The following is a 17,767-nucleotide window of genomic DNA, read 5'->3' as shown; positions in this document are numbered from 1 at the left end:
TAACAGCGGCGGCGGCGGCGGCAGCGGGCGGGTCTCCGCCGGGACTCAGCAGCTGCGCTCGGCAGCGGCCCGCGGGTGGGGTGGGTGACGTGTCCAGGAGCGGGGGAGCCGCTGGAGCCCCGGCGGGGCGGAGGGGGCCGGGTGGCGGCCTCGGAGCTCCCGGTGTCGGCGTTGCTCGCGGCGGAGGAGGTGGGTGCTCGTTCCCTCTGCGGCTGGCTGCAGCCGGCGGGGAGCGCCGGGGCTCGCTCCGGTGTGTGTTAGTCACGGGAAGTTCGGTTCTCCGAGACTGACTCGGTGGGGCCAGCCTGACCCGTTCGGTGCTGCGAGTGCCTCGGCGGGGCTGCCCTGCCCAGCCCAGCCGGGTGCAGGAGGAGAGGAGGCGCGGGGTTTGGGATGTATCATTAAGCGGGTTTTGCCAGTGTAACGCGGCTTGGCGAGCTGCTGGAGCGAGGCTGCCAGGATCGTTAGCAAACGCCTATACTCTTTTCTCGAACTTCCAGCTCTTGATCCCTGGTGAAGTCTCTTCCCCAGGGTTTTCTCTTGTGTGTATCTGCCTCTTCGTGTTCGCGGCACCGGGAGCTGCCTGGGTCCAGCTCCTCTCCCCTCTTCAGCAGGTATGGATAAGGCTATTGAAAATCCAAACTCCCGCGGGGACGTTTCTTTCCACCCCCTTTCTCAGAAGCTGCGTTCAACACCAGCTGTGTAGATGGCATCCGCAACTAAACTGGGTTTGTTGAAACAGGGGTCGGCACAGTAGCAAATGTCATTTATGGTTTTTTTTTGTGGGTTTGTTTTTTTTTTGGTGGGTTCTTTTTTTGTTTGTTTGTTTTTTTCAAAGAAGGGTTTAAGTTTTCCTTGGTTTCTTTGTAATTAACGCTTTAACTGTTGGAGGAGTTACAGAGTTGCCTGTGGTGAACCTGGACCATACAGTTACTCTTGAAAGATGCCATGTTATAAGGCAAGAGCAGCTTTTAAGGCTGACCAGTCATTCACCTGGGCCAGTGCTTTAGCTTTGTCAGTAGGCCATACCGAGTGCTTGGAAAAACAGCTATTAATAATTTGCCCATAGCAAAGGCTTATTTTAAAGGCCTTTAGGTGGTGCTTGTCCATCCTAAATTCCTTCTTCTTTCATTTAAGAATTTGTTCAATCAATTTTTTTTTTCCAAAGCTACAAGGATCCTGGCTTTTATCTTGTGCTAGCAGGTTTGAAGTTGTATAATTACAACATAGAAAGTATCTTCTTTAATTCTTTCAGTTGTACAATTTAACTGCTATCTTAAATGGTGTAGGGGTTTCCTGCATGAGTCAGGAAATAAGAAAGATTGACTGTTTAACAGCTGTCTTCTGCTGACTAAGCACAGTGGGGATGTACCAATGTATGTTAGTTTGTGACTGTTGTTATTGTAAAGAAGCAATAATAATGTTTTCCCAAAGCCATTACCGTGCTTAGTGAACCTCAGTGAGTGTCCTGTTCTGCAGCAGAAATGAAGTATTACATCTTTCAAATTTTCTGTTGGTGCTCAAGACACAGATTTATTGCCTGAACATGGGACTCGTTGGGTGGTTACAACTGCAAGCCCATTATTCAGGCAGGGGTTCTGGCTGTTCAGCTGTGTTCTTCAATGGGCTCATCATTCTTTTCACTTGGGTGATCTGTTTGATCTTGATAAACTCTCTGACTTGCTTTGTTTAATCCGTCTTGTCTTTTTCTTTCCTTTCCACCTTTGGCCTCAGTAGCCCATGTGCTAGTTACGTGTGTTTGTCTGGTTATGGACAGTAGTTCTTTAGGTGCTACAGTAAAACCTGATATTTCTGAAAGCTTTACAGTGAGATTTCAAGACTTCTATAATATAGTCCATGGGTTTCTGAGCTTCCCTGTGGTGATGTATGTGAGATATGACCTACTATGTGAGTGGCAGCAAGTGTCGTGTGATGGGGCAGGCACTGGCTTTCATGGCTGATACACACAGGTGGATGCGGTGGGAGAAGGGATTGTGGAAGCAGATAGATGCTTGAGGCATGTGCTGTGTCAGCTCCTGCTGAGTGCAATGACCTGGCAGGATCCTGTAGACTGGGGCTTGGGGAGTTCATACACAACAGGATACAGAGAGGAGGTGTAGTGCTACGTGATGGGTGTGTGCAGGCTGGTCTCACAGCTCTGAGACATAGAGACCAAATGCACAAGTCTTGTGCTACTCCCTGCAACAGGTCAGTGGTGAGCACACCCAGGTAGTGAGGAGGCAGTTGCCTCCCTCAAAGCTCATGCACAGGAGCCCTCTTCTCAGTAGTAAGTGGTTACTCCCAGCAGGTGGGATATGGTTTTGCTCATCAGTAAACGGTGACAATCGTTTCCTAGAGTAGAATACTGTGAAACAAGATGTAGCATTTATTGAGATTTAACTTTAAAAATCTGGAGTATTACATAGATAGTATTAAGATTCTGATTTTTATTGTAATTGAAACCAAGGTACCTCAGCTTCTTGGTTTATTTCCTTCTGGCCCATTAACTTCAGTGGAAATGTACAGACTTACACCAGCTTGAAATATTAAGTTTAAGCACTTACTTAAGTCATACGTCAAATATAAAAGGTTCTGATTATCCTAAACCTAGTAGCTGCATAGAATCGTAGAATAGTTAGGGTTGGAAAGGACCTTAAGATCATCAAGTTCCAAACCCCCTGCCATGGGCAGGGACACCTTGCACTAAATCATGTCACTCAAGACTCCATCCAGCCTGTCCTTGAGCACTTCCAGGGATGGAGCATTCGCACCTTCCTTGGGCAAGCCATTCCAGTGGCTCACCATCCTCACAGTAAAGAGCTCCTTCCTTATATCTAATCTAAACTTCCCCTGTTTGAGTTTGAACCTTTTATCCCTTGTCCTGTCACTACAGTCACTAATGACGAGTCCAGTCTTCAGTAAGGTATAGCCTTAGTTTTGAGTAGGCTGAATGTTAGATATAACAGCAAGTTGCTCTTTTTAGCAGCATTTTCTTGGTTATTTTATAGGGTTTTTTTGGTTGGTTTTCAGCTGTTTAGGAATCCTTACGTAGCTGAAGAAAGGCAACAAGCTTGTCTAAAACCTGAAAGGCTATTGTCAAACTTCATAATTGTTAGAGGAATTTAATGCATCTGAGAATAGTGCATTACTCATTTGTAAAACAGGAAGTCTATTAACTGATTCTATATAAAGTAGAAATTATTTTTAGAACCCATTGTAAAAAAATTATAAACTTTAGTCTATTTCTGAAGAAGCCAGGAAGCAAATTCTGCAATCCAGGAGGAGAAAGAGTAGTTTTGTTTCAGACTTTCAGGTTAAAATGTATACGGTGTTCAGAGCTGCCGTCAGTTTGTTCATGCATGTATAATACTACACTGCTCTCAGTTTTGTATGTGGTGGAAAAATGAGCCGTGTGTAATACCTATTTTGTTCATTTTTGCATATGTAGAGTAATAATTTTCTTCTTCTGTAAAGCAGCTTATGATTCACGTTTTGCTTTCTCTTGAATTATGGAATCATAGAATAGTTCAGGTTAGAAGGGACCTTCAAAGGTCATCTAGTCCAGTTCACCTGCATGAGCAGGGACGTAGAATCATTTATAGAATAGTTAGGGTTGGAAAGGACCTTAAGATCATCTAGTTCCAGCCCCCCTTGCCATGGTCAGGGACACCTCACAATAAACCATGTCACCCAAGGCTCTGTCCAACCTGGCCTTGAAGACTGCCAAGGATGGAGCATTCACAGCTTCCCTGGGCAACCCATTCCAGTGCCTCACCACCCTTACAGTAAAGAACTTCTTCCTTATATCCAATCTAAACTTCCCCTGTTTAAGTTTGAGCCCGTTACCCCTTGTCCTATCACTACAGTCCCTAATGAAGAGTCCATCCACAGCATCCCTATAAGCCCCCTTCAGATACTGGAAGGCTGCTATGAGGTCTCCACGCAGCCTTCCCTTCTCCAGGCTGAACAGCCCCAACTTTCTCAGCTAATCTTCATATGGGAGGTGCTCCAATCCCCTGATCATCCTCGTGGCCCTCCTCTAGACCTGTTCCAACAGATTCGTGTCCTTTTTATGTTGAGGACACCAGAACTGCACACAATACTCCAGGTGAGGTCTCCAGAGAGCAGAGTAGAGGGGCAGGATCACCTCCTTGGACCTGCTAGTCACGCTCCTTTTGATGCAGCCCAGGATACAGTTGGCTTTCTGGGCTGCAAGCACACACTGAAGCTGGCTCATGTTCATTTTCTCATCAGCCAACACCCCCAAGTCCTTCTCCGCAGGGCTGCTCTGAATCTCTTCTCTGCCTGGCCTGTAGCTGTGCCGGGGATTGCTCTGACCCAGGTGTAGGACCTTGCACTTGTCATGGTTAAACTTCGTAAGGATGGCATCAGCCCACCTCACAAACGTGTCAAGGTCTTTCTATTTTACAGTTTTAGGTTAGAACTTTAGAAGGGATCTCATGGGGAATTGTCTTTACATCTAGAGGCTATAAGACATTTTGGAACTGTCATTCCAGCTTCCTGTTGTCTTTTACAGCCACAAGTGCATTTCCTTACTGTCCTTGGATGTTTCTTATGGAGTATCTGTTGCTGCAGTTGTCCCTTAGGGAGACTTCCTTTGAGTTACAGTGTAAATTAAACACTGTGAATGCAATTGTTGAATGTGTCTTACTTTTTGAACATTTTCTGTGTTATGATGGGGCAGTAAATGAAGCTTCAGTGATAAAGGTATGATAGTCTCATTTTGTATATATTCTGCAACATGTGGGTGAGACTTTTTCCATATCCAAGACCACCTTTTGCTAAAATCAACATTCATTATAGCTATTTTTTCCACTCATGTTCCTATTCATTCAAAGTCTTTTTTGGTGTTACACCTGCTAGTGAAAAATTAATATTGGTAATTTTGTTTCTGAATCTAGAAGTAGTTTAAAGCATGGAAAAGCTGCAAGCCTTGGTGCTTGGAAGTTAGTAGGGATTTGTAAACTGAAGCCTGAGAATTACTTACAGAGACTGCAGGCATATTATGAAGGTGCTCTTTATAGTAAGGAGGCACTCTTTATAATAAGGGTGGGGGAGGTACATTAGCAAGATAAACAGAAGTTCTCAGTATGGACGTATACAACTGTCTTCATACTTTGTTTTCACATCTTTCTCAGTAGTGTTGTTCTGTGCACCTGTGATTTGCAGAGAGCAGAATCTTGAGACTCAAGATCTGTCACGTATCCATGGAAGGCGACTGCTGCATTATTAGCACCTATTGAGATTTAAATCACTTGGACATTTTCTTACAGTAAAGAATCTGCATTTTATCCGTGCCAAAATACTTCAGATTATTTTGAAGCCAGGGACATGTAAAAGTACAACTTGTTTTTAAGGGAATGATGACAAGTAATGATAAACAAGGTTTGAAAAGTATGTTTTCAAATGTGTGGTTTTTAGATCAAGAACTTGACTCGTACTTTATTCCGAATTGCCTGAATCAGCAGGATTCAGTGTGGGAAGTGATGTATAACTGTGCAGCATTGACCCGTGTCCTGCATGTTCGCTGCTCAGTCAGGAAGCCTGAAGCTTAATGTCAAATGTGTGGGTGAAGCAGTTAACGAGAAAATAAGTTGTTCTACTTATGTGGTGCTGAATAGGGGCATTATCTTGGGAAAATCTGTTTCAGCGACTTGCTGTACTGTACAATACTTGTTACTTGGGACTGAACCATGAATGCAAGCTATTAGGATACAAGCTCAAGGTCAAACATTCACTCTTGTTTCTGTTATGTACTCTCTGTTCTCGAAATGCTTTCAGCAAGATTGCAGAAATAATTTTATTTTTTTTTTCCTTAGAGAATACATCTCAGAAACTTCAAGAAATGGTATAAACATTATTTTCCTACCTCTAAAACAGGATCATGAGTTAATGGAGAAGTAGATGCCATTATTTAGGTTTCCTTCTAGGACCACATAATAAATATTATTGTACATAATATTTAATGTTGCAAATCAGAGACTGACTAATTTGAGTTGTTAAAACTTTATTTTTGGACTACAAAAGGTGAGGGAAGAGTTTTACTCAATCATTTCCAAATCAACAGGAGAATGAAGATGGCAAATATTAGGACTAGATGCTGAACTTAGGCTTACATGGAAAAATGCCCTTATACATTATACATTTTTTTTAAATTGAAGTCTATTTTGTGCAGGTGTTTTTATTTCAATTGATAATTTAATGACTGCATTACCTGGTTTCTGATTTATTTGCATAATATTTTGGTGTTACAAAAAGAAAATAAATGAAAATTGTTATTTTTGTAGAGCATGCATCATGACTGTATGATCAGAAATGTATTTCAGTATTTTACTCAAAATATTTTAGGAACCCAAGAATAAGACTCTGTATTTGTATTAATAACTGTATTCACCAGGTGAAATAAATGTGTTCAATTGGGCACTTCTGTACTCATCATATGTAACGGGCTGTCCTTGATGAGAAACACTATGATTGCTTTTCAAGGACAGTAGTATCTAAAAAGTGAAAATGTGTAGGAAAAGTGTCTCTGTCAAGACTAGGTTTGCAGAAGATTGTAGGATTGATCTTCAGATCGGTGTATCATTTCACTTGTGTCATGGGAAAGAGCTTCTGATGGAAATTTTCATGTTGTCATCAGTATCTTGAAAGACAACCCATGCTTTGTAGAGCTAGGGGTCATGGATTTAATGCAGGTTTGGCTAGGACTTTCTGCTTTTGCTAAGAACTTGATTTACCGGGGAGTCAAAATAGGTTTCATGAGGGGTCATTTTCCCTTTGACAAAAATACTGTAATTTGCATACAAGGCTTATCAGAATTACTAGAATAAATAACTATTTTTGTGCAATTTTTTAATTAAAAAACATTTATAAATCTCTGCATTATAATTACATGTGTATAATAATATTTATGCAGCTGAAGCGTATGCGGGTTTATAACACAATTGAAGTGTTATGCTGCATTGAAGGATCTTCTCTGACTTGACAGAAATCTTGCTGAGGATGTTTCCAATTAAGGTAATACTTGGTTTACAATATTGAAAGGGTCTAGTTTGGATTAAGTTTAAAAGAGGAAATTTCATAAATATGATTACTTTTCCAGATGAAATTACTTGATTGCAGTAAAATTTAGAGCAAACTAAGAAAAAGGCTCTTCGTATTCATTTATATTTTATTTTGCAACAAAATATGTGTGCAACACAGACTATGATTCTGAACTAGTGATACAGTCCTCTAATTTGTGTGGCACAGAACAAGAAGAAAAACTCTAAACCAGTCCTGACTAACAGTATGTGATGACAGCATTCAGTTTTAATTCTTCGGCTGCTCGTGATTGTTATGGTACACTTGATCCCAGGATGGCCTCTAAAACCCAGAGTGGTGCCCCTCTTCTTCCTTTGGGTATTCAAACATTGCCAGCACAAAAGGCAGAAGCAAAGGCTTATTCACTAGAACTCAGGTGCCCTATGTACATGTTCAGGAACTTGTTCTTTTCCCTGGTTTCATAACTTTTTACCCATACTCCCTCTCATTCCATGAATATTTGTAGCTATCAGCTTTCTTATCTATAAGTTAAATATAGTGCTACTGAGTTTAATAAAATCCAGTGCCCATTTTGGGTTCAGCAAGATCTGCAGAATGTCATTATGATCTGGGAAGATGTATTACTAGATGGGTGAAAACAATTGTGATAGATTGATAGAGGTGACTAGTTGGTTGTAACTTACATGGAGGCTGGTAACTGGTGGTGTGCCTCACTGTTTGGAACAGATGTGTCCTGTTTTATGCTATGTGTGAATTACAAGTCAAGCAATCTGCAATTGCTCATGAAATTTGCAGTTGACACCAAACTGGGAGAAGGGGTGAGCAATGGATGTACTTGAGATAAAGGGCTGTCGCTCAGAAGGACATGGGCAGTTTGGAGGGAGCTGGCCAGCAGGAACTTTGTGAAATTCAGAACGATGAAGGCAAGGTTGTGCATGTGGGAAGAGGAGCTGCTGCAAGAGCAAGGTTCCCCTTTGTCAGACCACACCTGGAGTATTGCATCCAGACTTCGCATCCACAGACCACACCTGTCAGACCACGCTTGTCAGACCACACCTGGAGTATTGCATCCAGCTTCGCATCCACACCCCACCCTGCCCCAGTACCAAAAAGATGTGAATAAACTGGAGGAAGCTCAGCACAATGCAACCATGATGTCAAGGGGTTGTAGCACTGCCCTGTGGCAGAGGCTGAGTGAGCTGGGCTTGTTCTGCCTTATGGCAGCCTGTGCTTGCTTGCTGGCAGGACAACAGGCAGTGGTCATAAATGGAAGTAAGGGCGGTTCTAACTAGGTATAAAGGCAATGTTTTTCTCTAGGAGGATGACCAAGCAGGAGAACGTGTTGCCTGGCAAGGTTTGAAGTCTCTGGAGATTTTTGGGATCTCAGTAGATAAAGCAGCATGGTCTCACCTGATAGATGACCTGGCTTTGAGCAGCAGGTTGGACTACATGACCTCTGAAGGTACCTGTCAACTTGAATGAGTCTGTCAAGCAGTGATTCCATATCTTGCCTTGCAGTAATGATCTGTAGAGGGGAAGAACATAAACACTAAAAAATCCATGGTGCCTTCTGCTTGCATTGTGGGTAGGAACCCTCAGACATATCTGAAAATGCAGTCTTTGCTTTCTTCCTCCTTTCCCCTCCTTCAGATGATGTACTGAGCAAGAATCAGCTTTAGGTGAAGAAATGTTGCAAATAATACCCTTTAAAAAGAAGGAACAGAAAACCAATCTTCAGCCATGTTCTTGGGGTTTGCTGCTGCTTGTCCAGGGTTTGGTGCCACGCTGTTCTCTAACTTCGAGTAGCATGCTGCTTGGTGTGAGAGAGGGTGGCAGAAAACAAAGTGAAGTGGCGTTTCAGGAAGTGGATTGAGCATGCAGTCTGAAAAATGTACCTTTCTGTGCATCTGATATTGTTTGCATTGCAGCTGGTAATAGAATTTCCACTGACTTTGGGTGAGGAACTGGGCTTTGTGTATATTTTCTACTTGAACTTATGCAGTTCCTTATAATCCCATTGCTTATTATTTAGATATTTTTTTATAAGCTGAAGAATAAAATCAGTACAGTGTAGTGCTTTTACCTATGGATAAAACCAAATATACATTAAAAGAACTAATGTCCAGTCTTGATACAGCTTCATTCTATGGCTTGCAGCATGTGATGATAGGCTGTCATAATGTAAATGCCTACTTCATTCACACCCACTGTAGTCTAAAAACATTTCTTAAAAGTACCCTGCAGTTTGTGTTTCTTAGGAATGGTCTTAAATGGAGAATAAATTGTGCAAAACCCCCTAATTTTTTAATATTTTTTTTTCTGTTTAACAGAAGCTGTCTTGAGGTATGGGAGAGGGGAAGGAAATTAATCTTTTTTTCCCTGCATTCTCTTCTTTCCTTGCTTCTCTGCACCCCCAAAAGTGTCTGTATATCAAATTTCAGCCAGATTTACTTCCCGGTGGGAGTTTTATAGTTACAGCTGGAAGAAGACTCAGTTGGGCATTACACAGCAATATTCAGTAGGTGACATGAGCACAGGAGGATTTTAAACATTTATGGGCTTTGTCTTCCCAGTTTGTGGTTTGTTTTTTTTTTAATCTTATTTAAGTTGTAGGCTTTCAGGCTTTCTCAGAGAAGGGACTTTGCAGCTTGCCTGTGCGAAGCTTTTTCCATGAGTCACAGTTCCTTGGAAATCAGTCTCCTCGTTTCATTTTTCTGTTTTGTTTTAAAAAACGCTCACTGGCTCATTCTTTCTGCAGTATTGAGTGAAGAATCCCAATGTCGCTACAGTGACAGTGCACACTCCTTAAAGAGAAGGTATGTTGCCTTTACAGTTCTTAGGATGGTAGAGCTGGAAAACTTGGCAGCGTGTGCCCCTTGGGAGCTCAGTGTATAGGTCCTGTACCATGAGGCAAATGATGCTGTGCTGTATCATTGTCTTGGTGGAGTTTGCATCGATCCAGTTTCTGTTACCTGTTTTCTATTGTACAAGTAATGACTCCTGGAAAATAGTTTTGATCAAGTGGAAATGCAGATGTTGATCAGTATTTGTATTCCCGTAGCTGAGAACTGGTGGTTTGTTGTTTGTCCCACAATTAGAGGAAACTATTGAATGAAATCTGATGTGCAGCCGTAGCTGAGAAGCCTAGCCGTGAAAGCAGGAGTTACCAGAGGTAATGAGAGGGGAAACTGAGTCACAGAGAGAAACACTGGTTTTCTTCTGTAGTCTTTGGACAAGCATACAGGCATCTTTGTTTCTTCGCTAAAGCTGCCTGTTGCTGTGGGATTTTGATTTTAGTCTAATGGATGCCAGGCTACTAGCCTCTTTTACATGGGTATTAGCACTCTCAGATTGTAAGGTCTGCTGTGGGACACTGCAGGCTTCCACTTCATTCCATGGAAGTCTGACTAGCTTTCATGGCCCAAGGTGAGGGCTGAAATGTGGAAAATTTGGTATGTGTTGAGGATCTGTCCTTGGGGATCATTTTGTAATCAGCTGATCCTGGTTTCGAGTGTGAGTGCCATTTCAGGTCTGATTCCTTCAACTGCATGGGACTTCTCTCTGGGAAAGGAGCAGTTTGAGTCATTAAATGGAGGTTATACTACCTTTGAGAAGTAAGTTTTATATGGGGAAAAGAGCTCTGCATTTTTATAACCCCTGTCTCACATCCAGTATATCAGGGCAGTTGTTCAGTTTTCAGATTCATAGTTTTATAATGCAGTACACATGAGCATAATAATAGCTCACGTGTTTCACGTTTAATAGGTTATATTTTCTATTTGCAGTTTCTAAATTCCTTTGGAACAAAATTTTAGTATTGTTTCTTAAAAGCACATAGCTGTTCAATTTCCTAAATATATTTAGGTTAAAGTAAATAACATCTACTCAATGGTCATGGCATTGCATCTGGAATTCAGTACTCACTCTTGGGTCCCAGCACAAGTGGCAAACTGAAACCAGGCCAGTGATTGCCACCACCATGTTTGTGTTAGGGAATAGGTCAAAAGAGGCTCAGGGAACGGGGTTTGTGTTGTTTAGAGAAGAAAGGCATGAATGGGAGCATTCTCTGCTTCCGAAGGTGGGCTTGAAAATAAGGTAGAGTCAGGTTTTCTTCAGGGGTGCACACCAGGAGAATGAGAGGCAATGGCTGCAAGCTGTTGTAAGGGTTATTCCAGTTGGACATAAGGGAAGAACTCTTTCCAGAGTGTCTGAAAAGCACAAGAGTGGGCTGCCCAGGGAGAGGGTGAAATCTCTGCCTTCGTTGGGTTTCAGAACTAGTGTGGAAAAAGCATTGAGCAACCTGATCTATTTCTGAAGACACCTGTGCTACCCATATGTGAGAACATTCAAAGGTCCCTTCCAGCTTCATTTGAGCTGTAATTTCTATGATAGTTTTTTGAATGCACCTCTGTAGCTATGTGGTGTGTAACTGGTTTAGCAGCAGAATCTGTGGGGAAACCACTTGAATAACAAATGCAAACTGTGCCATATGCTGCTAGTCAAGTTAAATCATTTATCTTAATCTTGATTTAAATATCTTCGACTAGAGTTGGTTCCCCTGCCTCTCCATAGAAGAGTGAAAAACTTCTCTTTGAAATATGGTGCTGTCAGAGATCATTCATGAACGAGCTGTCTGCTACTTAAAATGGCAATTATTTTTATGGCCGGTACTACAGGAGTGTACAACACCAAGCTCTTTTTGCTGTTGCAGTGTTTTCCTCAGCATCTAAAAAGTAGAGAAAAATATGTGGAACTTCAAGATGAATTAATGCAATGTATAAGTCAACACCTAAGGCATTCTTAAGTGAGAAATTGTATCTTTCTTCTTGTGAATAACTGCACTGTTCAGATGGGAGCAAGCAGGTCAGCGCCTAGGGCTCTAACACTGGCTCTGTGTCCTTCCTTGACACAAATCTTGTGTAATTTGAAGCATGTCACTGTGAGCTAGATCAAAATAGAAAACAAGCTGAAAACTGCCATAGCTCTGCATGTTGTTAGCGAGGAAGAAACGGATTTTAAAAGTCATTGTTGAAGTTAACTTCCATGGGTGTTTAGAAATTTGCACCCTACATTTAAATAAAAATATGGCCTTTTAGCTACTCTTACAGATGTATTTGGAAGAGATGTTGAGACTAAGCATCATGTTTCCTGGTTATTGCATGTTTCATGCCTGAAAATCTATGTTGCACTGATGATGCAAATTTAAATGAATACAGAATAGCTTTTTCTTCAGACGATAATTTTCCCTCATTTTGGCTGACAGTTTTGGTGTGGCAAGGCACATTCCAGACATTTGTAAGCAGGAACACGCCTCTGAGCTCTGCAGATGTAAGTTGCAGAGCGAATCTTTAGAAGGGGCTCTGTAAATGGAAGCCTGTAATGCAATATTTTATGTTATAGACAGATGTTGTAAATCTGGATGAATCCTTTCTGAGCCTTGGCTCTGAAGGTACTTGATTTTGTCTGGATTAAAAATTTACTTAAATATTAATTATTAGATTTATTAATTATTAGATTTAAAAATTAACAAAGCTTTAGACAATTTAAGAGGAATGTTGTATGTTCAGAAAATGCAGGTTGTTATAACTTGTCTCATCATATGAGGATCTTGAGCTGTCAGAGTTATCCTTCCTGGCATGTCTGCCCTGATGATTTGGCCTTGCATGCTTGATGTCAGGGAGGTAAATTGCCTGGTACCTTCTAAGAGTGGATCCTTTTTTGAGGCACTTCCTTCTATTCACTGCCACATCTTCTGTAAGTGACAATTGATTTGATGCCTGTATCCGAATTCATTTATAGAATCATAGAATGGTTAGGGTTGGAAAGGACCTTAAGATCATCAAGTTCCAACCCCCCTGCCATGGGCAGGGACACCTCATACTAAACCATGCCACCCAAGGCTCTGTCCAACCTGGCCTTGAACACCACCAGGGATGAAGCATTCACAACCTCCCTGGGCATCCCATTCCAGTGGCTCACCACCCTAACAGGAAAGAATTTCTTCCTTTTATCCAATCTAAACTTCCCCTGTTTAAGTTTTAACCTGTTATCCATTGTCCTATCACTACAGTCCCTAATGAAGAGTCCATCCCCAGCACCCTTGTAGGTCCCCTTCAGCTACTGGAAGGCTGCTGTGAGGTCTCCACGCAGCCTTCTCTTCTCCAGGCTGAACAGCCCCAACTTTCTCAGCCTGTCTTCATACAGGAGGTGCTCCAGTCCCCTGATCATCCTCGTGGCCCTCCTCTGGACTTGTTCCAACAGTTCCATGTCCTTTTTATGTTGAGGACACCAGAACTGCACACAATACTCCAGGTGAGGTCTCTAGAGAGCAGAGTAGATGTGCAGGATCACCTCCTTGGACCTGCTGGTCATGCTTCTTTTGATGCAGCCCAGAATACGGTTGGCTTTCTGGGCTGTGAGTGCACACTGAAGCTGGCTCATGTTCATTTTCTCATTGACCAGCACCCCCAAGTCCTCCTCTGCAGGGCTGCTCTGAATCTCTTCTCTGCCCAACCTGTAGCTGTGCCTGGGATTGCTCTGACCCAGGTGTAGGACCTTGCACTTGTCATGGTTAAACTTCATGAGGTTGGCATCAGCCCACCTCACAAGCATGTCAAGGTCCCTCTGGATGGCATTCCTTCCCTCCAGCGTATCAACTGAACCACACAGCTTGGTGTCATCGGCAAACTTGCTGAGGGCGCACTCAATCCCACTGTCCATGTCAGTGACAAAGATGTTGAACAAGACCGGTCCCAACACCGATCCCTGAGGGACACCACTCGTTACTGGTCTCCAGCCGGACATTGAGCCATTGACCACCACTCTTTGTGTGGACCATCCAGCCAGTTCTTTATCCACAGAGTGGTCCATTCATCAAATTGATGTCTCGCCAATTTAGAGACAAGGATGTTGTGTGGGACAGTGTCAAACACTTTACACAAGTCCATGTAGATGACATCAACTGCTCTACCCCTGTCCATTAGTTCTGTAGCCCCATCATAGAAGGTCACCAAATTTTTCAGGCAGGTTTTCCCCTTAGTGAAGCCCTGCTGGCTGTCACCAAGCACCTTGTTGGTTTTCATGTGCCTTAGCATGCCTTCCAGGAGAATCTGCGCCAAGATTTTGCCAGGCACAGAGGTGAGACTGACTGGTCTGTAGTTCCCTGGGTTTTCTACTTTTCCCTTTTTGAAAATGCGGGTTATATTTCCTTTTTTCCAGTCGTTGGGAACATCACCTGACTGCCATGATTTTTGAAATATGATGGACAGTGCCTTAGCAACTTTATTTGCCAGCTCTTTTAGGACTCACAGATGGATTTCATCAGGACCCATGGACTTGTGTACGTTCAGGTTTTTAAGATGGTCTTGAACCAGTTCCTCTCGTACAGTGGGCCTAGGGTCATCATTCTCACAGTCCCTGCATCTGCGTTCCAAGACCTGGGGAGTTTAGTTTATTATTTCTCCACTGTTCCTTGAATTTCAGTATGTCCTTCAACTTACTCTTTTATACTTTGACTATGGAGACTTTCCAAGGGCTAGAGCTATTCCGTGTGCTGTAGCCAGCAGGTGTGGTAGCTTCTTGAGGTTAGTATCTGTGAGCTGTGCAAGAGTAGGACAGAAAATTCAGCTTTGTTTCTTCCACTGTCTGGGACAGCTTTTGGAAACTTACTTTACCCTCTCAGCCTTGTTCTGAAATGTTTTTGACTCTCAGTGTCTTGAGTTAGAGTGAAAATAGGTTTGAAGCGGAGTGTGTGCATTGCTCAGCATAACAGGTACAGTCTTTCCTTCCAGATGACACTAGAATATCACCATTAATTATATGTATAAAATGTATACTTAAAGCTCGTGATTTCTGTTTGCCAAATAGAGAAAAGCTTTATTGAAACTGATGAGTTTCCTAGATTTTTTATCCCTCTCCTCTTCATGAAGATTTTGAAACAGCGTATGTACTCCAAGCAGGCACTAAAATAACATGTTCTAGTGATCTGCTTGTGATTGTCACAATGGGAGCTGCAGAGTATCAAATAGTTTTGAAAACCTCATCTTTCTTCAGCTGGCTTATTGAGATCATTAAAAGAATTGGCTCCAATACTGAGGGCTGTGTAAATAAAAAATTGCACTAAATGTATTTTGAAGCCAGAAGCTAGGCACATTTCCTCTCTTCCATAATGATATTAGCTAATAGGTATGAGCTTGGCCAAACTGAAAAGGAGTGTCTCAGTATTTGGAAACTGTGTTAATCTACAAACATGTTCCCTTCATTTCTGCAGGGTTTTTCAGTCTGCTAAAGGCACAGTGGATATACTAGGATGGACACAGAGGAATTCCCTCCACCACCACCAGAAGGTAATTGCAATTGCTTGGGGTTTAAAGCCAATTTTCTTGTAACCATTTGATAAGATTTCCAAAACTGTTTTACCTCCCAAATCTCCATTTCCCCGTATCATCTTAAGACTTGGTCACAGTGATATTTTATTGAAACATGAGCTCCGGTCGTCTACTCTGTCTTGTTCTTGGACCTTGCTTGCTGCTGTTGTGAGAACATGATGGAAGAAACCTGGGGAACGACTTGTCCTTATAGTCCAAATCTGCAAATACATGTTTTCTGAGGCAACATGTGTGGACCACATCATCGCACCTTTGTCGTGTGCTGTGGCATTCTCAAGTGTTCATGCACGTGGTACCCTGTAGAGAAAAAACAAGTGAAGCCTTTGGCATGGGCAGGATATTTGGACCTGTGTTTCAAATGCCTGGATAGGTTTGGAGCCTGAATTGAGAGGAGAGAGAGGAGTAAGTTGTTTTCTGTTAGGGCATATGCTGCTTCAGCCAAGCATACTTTAATCTGGGCAGTGCCTGCTAAGGGCAGTAGCTGAAGGACCTTCTTCTGATGTTGCTGTTCTCTAGCCACAAGCATTCCCACGGGAAGCAGAGGGGGAACATGCACAGCTGAACCTCTGTGAGGTAGAACACAGATTTTTGGGAGAGTATTATGTATGCTGGACTGTGGAGCTGGTTCTGTAAAGTTAGTACTCAGCACCCCTTGCCTTCTATATGCTGATAGCTGTATGGCCACTGTATGGCCACTGGCACGGCCCAGGTTTCAGAGGCATAAAGGCAGGATCTACAAAGATGCTGTGTCATTGTCTTCAGTGTTTATGCTCTCTCTAGGAGAATATTGCATGTGGCAGTTTTTTCCTGTTTGATTTCCTGTAAACACACCTTCGTGGAGGGCTTGTTATTCATTTTAAATCTTAAAAGCATTTGGCTTCTGGTAGGTAGATGCTGGGAGACTTCTTAGGAGAAGTATTGTATGATCATCCCAAAGCACAATGTTATGGAGACATGAGTTTTGCAGGCCTGTGGTTGAACCTGGTACAGCTATTCCTATTTTGGTAAAACTACTAGCACAGTTTGTACAAGTAGTGAGTGACTTTCTCATAAAGTTTTGATCTGTCCCTTATATGCGACATCATTACTTATGGACTTTCACTCTATTATATATATTGGTATATGTGTGTATACATATAAATAATATACATTATTGCTTATAAGACATTTTACTTGTTGTTCACACAGAACTTATACCTATGTGAAGCCACTTAAGTATGAAAGAGGGTTTATCTTAGTTTTGTTGTTAGGAATTTGGGAATTTCCATCATAGGTCAAAACTGCTTTCTCTCTGTCTTAGACGCTGCTACAGATGGAGATCTTGTACTAGACGCTACCTGGGAAATTTGGAATATGAGAGAAGCAGGAAGTTATGAAATCAGCTTTTAATGGGTTGGATTTCTGGCCAGCCTTATGTACAGTTTTGTCAATAACCTCAATGAGATATCAATGAGATATCATTGAGGTTATTGTTGACAAAAAAGCTTTTCCTGTCCTTACCCTAATCCTTGTGGTCAGGACCCTGAATTTAGCTCTGTTTTGTCTAGTGACAGTTACTGTGAAACTGTTTCTGTTGGGTTATCCATCTCCAAAGCAATGTAGTGCAGTGGGGGAAGAGGCATCCCTAAAGAATCAATATTTCCACTTGAGCAGGGGCTGCCATATTTCAAAGACAGCTAATAATTGCAGCAGCAGCTCTAGCTTTCTGCAGCGTGTCAGTGTGTGACTCTGACAGAAACCGAGTGATGTAGTTCAGTATGATTCCAGAATTTATGTTCTTTCTTTGCAAAGCCGTTTGTAACATGCTGACCTATGTGTATTGTGTCCTTACCTTCAGAAATGTCACTCCTTAATAGGCTGTTAAATAAATAATTTATTTAACATAAATAGAGATTCTGCTCTACCTGATCTTGTGTCAGAGGATGCTTTCCCTGTCATCTCAAAAAGCTTTGAAACTATTGGAACTTGTAGGTTGTGGTTTTTTACTTTACCATTGCTAGGTTTCTTAAAACATATTAATAAAGGGGATATCAGTGAATGTAAGTTTTAATAAGGATACTAAAATGCACTCTCATGAGCCGTTTTGCAGGTGGAAAATAAGCGAGGATTTCAGGGCCAAGTACAAACGCAAATACGCATAACAATTAAAGGAAGGAAACATGCGGGATGTTTGTAATGGTTGAGGGACTTTTTTAGCATGCATAGACACTGGCAGCCCATAGTTTCTGCTCAGAAGGGATGAGCAGCAGAAGCCAGTGCTATCTGAGGGGTGGGTGCATGGGTGGGGTATTGTGGCTCATAGTGAGGATGAGGCT

At 42.2% G+C, this 17,767-nt stretch overlaps 1 protein-coding gene across 1 annotated transcript in view; it reads left to right on the top strand.

Annotated features, from left to right (window-relative positions):
* The first annotated feature begins 353 nt into the window (after window positions 1-353).
* The window catches only part of ARHGEF10 (Rho guanine nucleotide exchange factor 10), a 107,528-nt gene continuing 90,114 nt past the window's right edge, over window positions 354-17,767 (top strand). The window contains exons 1-3 of the mRNA XM_061357532.1: window positions 354-614; window positions 9,824-9,881; window positions 15,335-15,410. Of these exons, the coding sequence (XP_061213516.1) occupies window positions 15,374-15,410 (37 nt within the window). The 5' untranslated portion in view covers window positions 354-614; window positions 9,824-9,881; window positions 15,335-15,373. The remainder of the gene's footprint in view (window positions 615-9,823; window positions 9,882-15,334; window positions 15,411-17,767) is intronic.

This window comes from Neopsephotus bourkii, unplaced genomic scaffold (genome assembly GCF_033783945.1).
Source record: "Neopsephotus bourkii isolate Nb327-2 ecotype Australia unplaced genomic scaffold, CSIRO-AGI_Nbou_v1 NB_908, whole genome shotgun sequence".
Lineage (NCBI taxonomy): Eukaryota > Metazoa > Chordata > Aves > Psittaciformes > Psittacidae > Neopsephotus > Neopsephotus bourkii.
The sequence above is the reverse complement of the archived record's forward strand: the minus strand, read 5'-3'. Positions and strand labels throughout refer to the sequence as shown.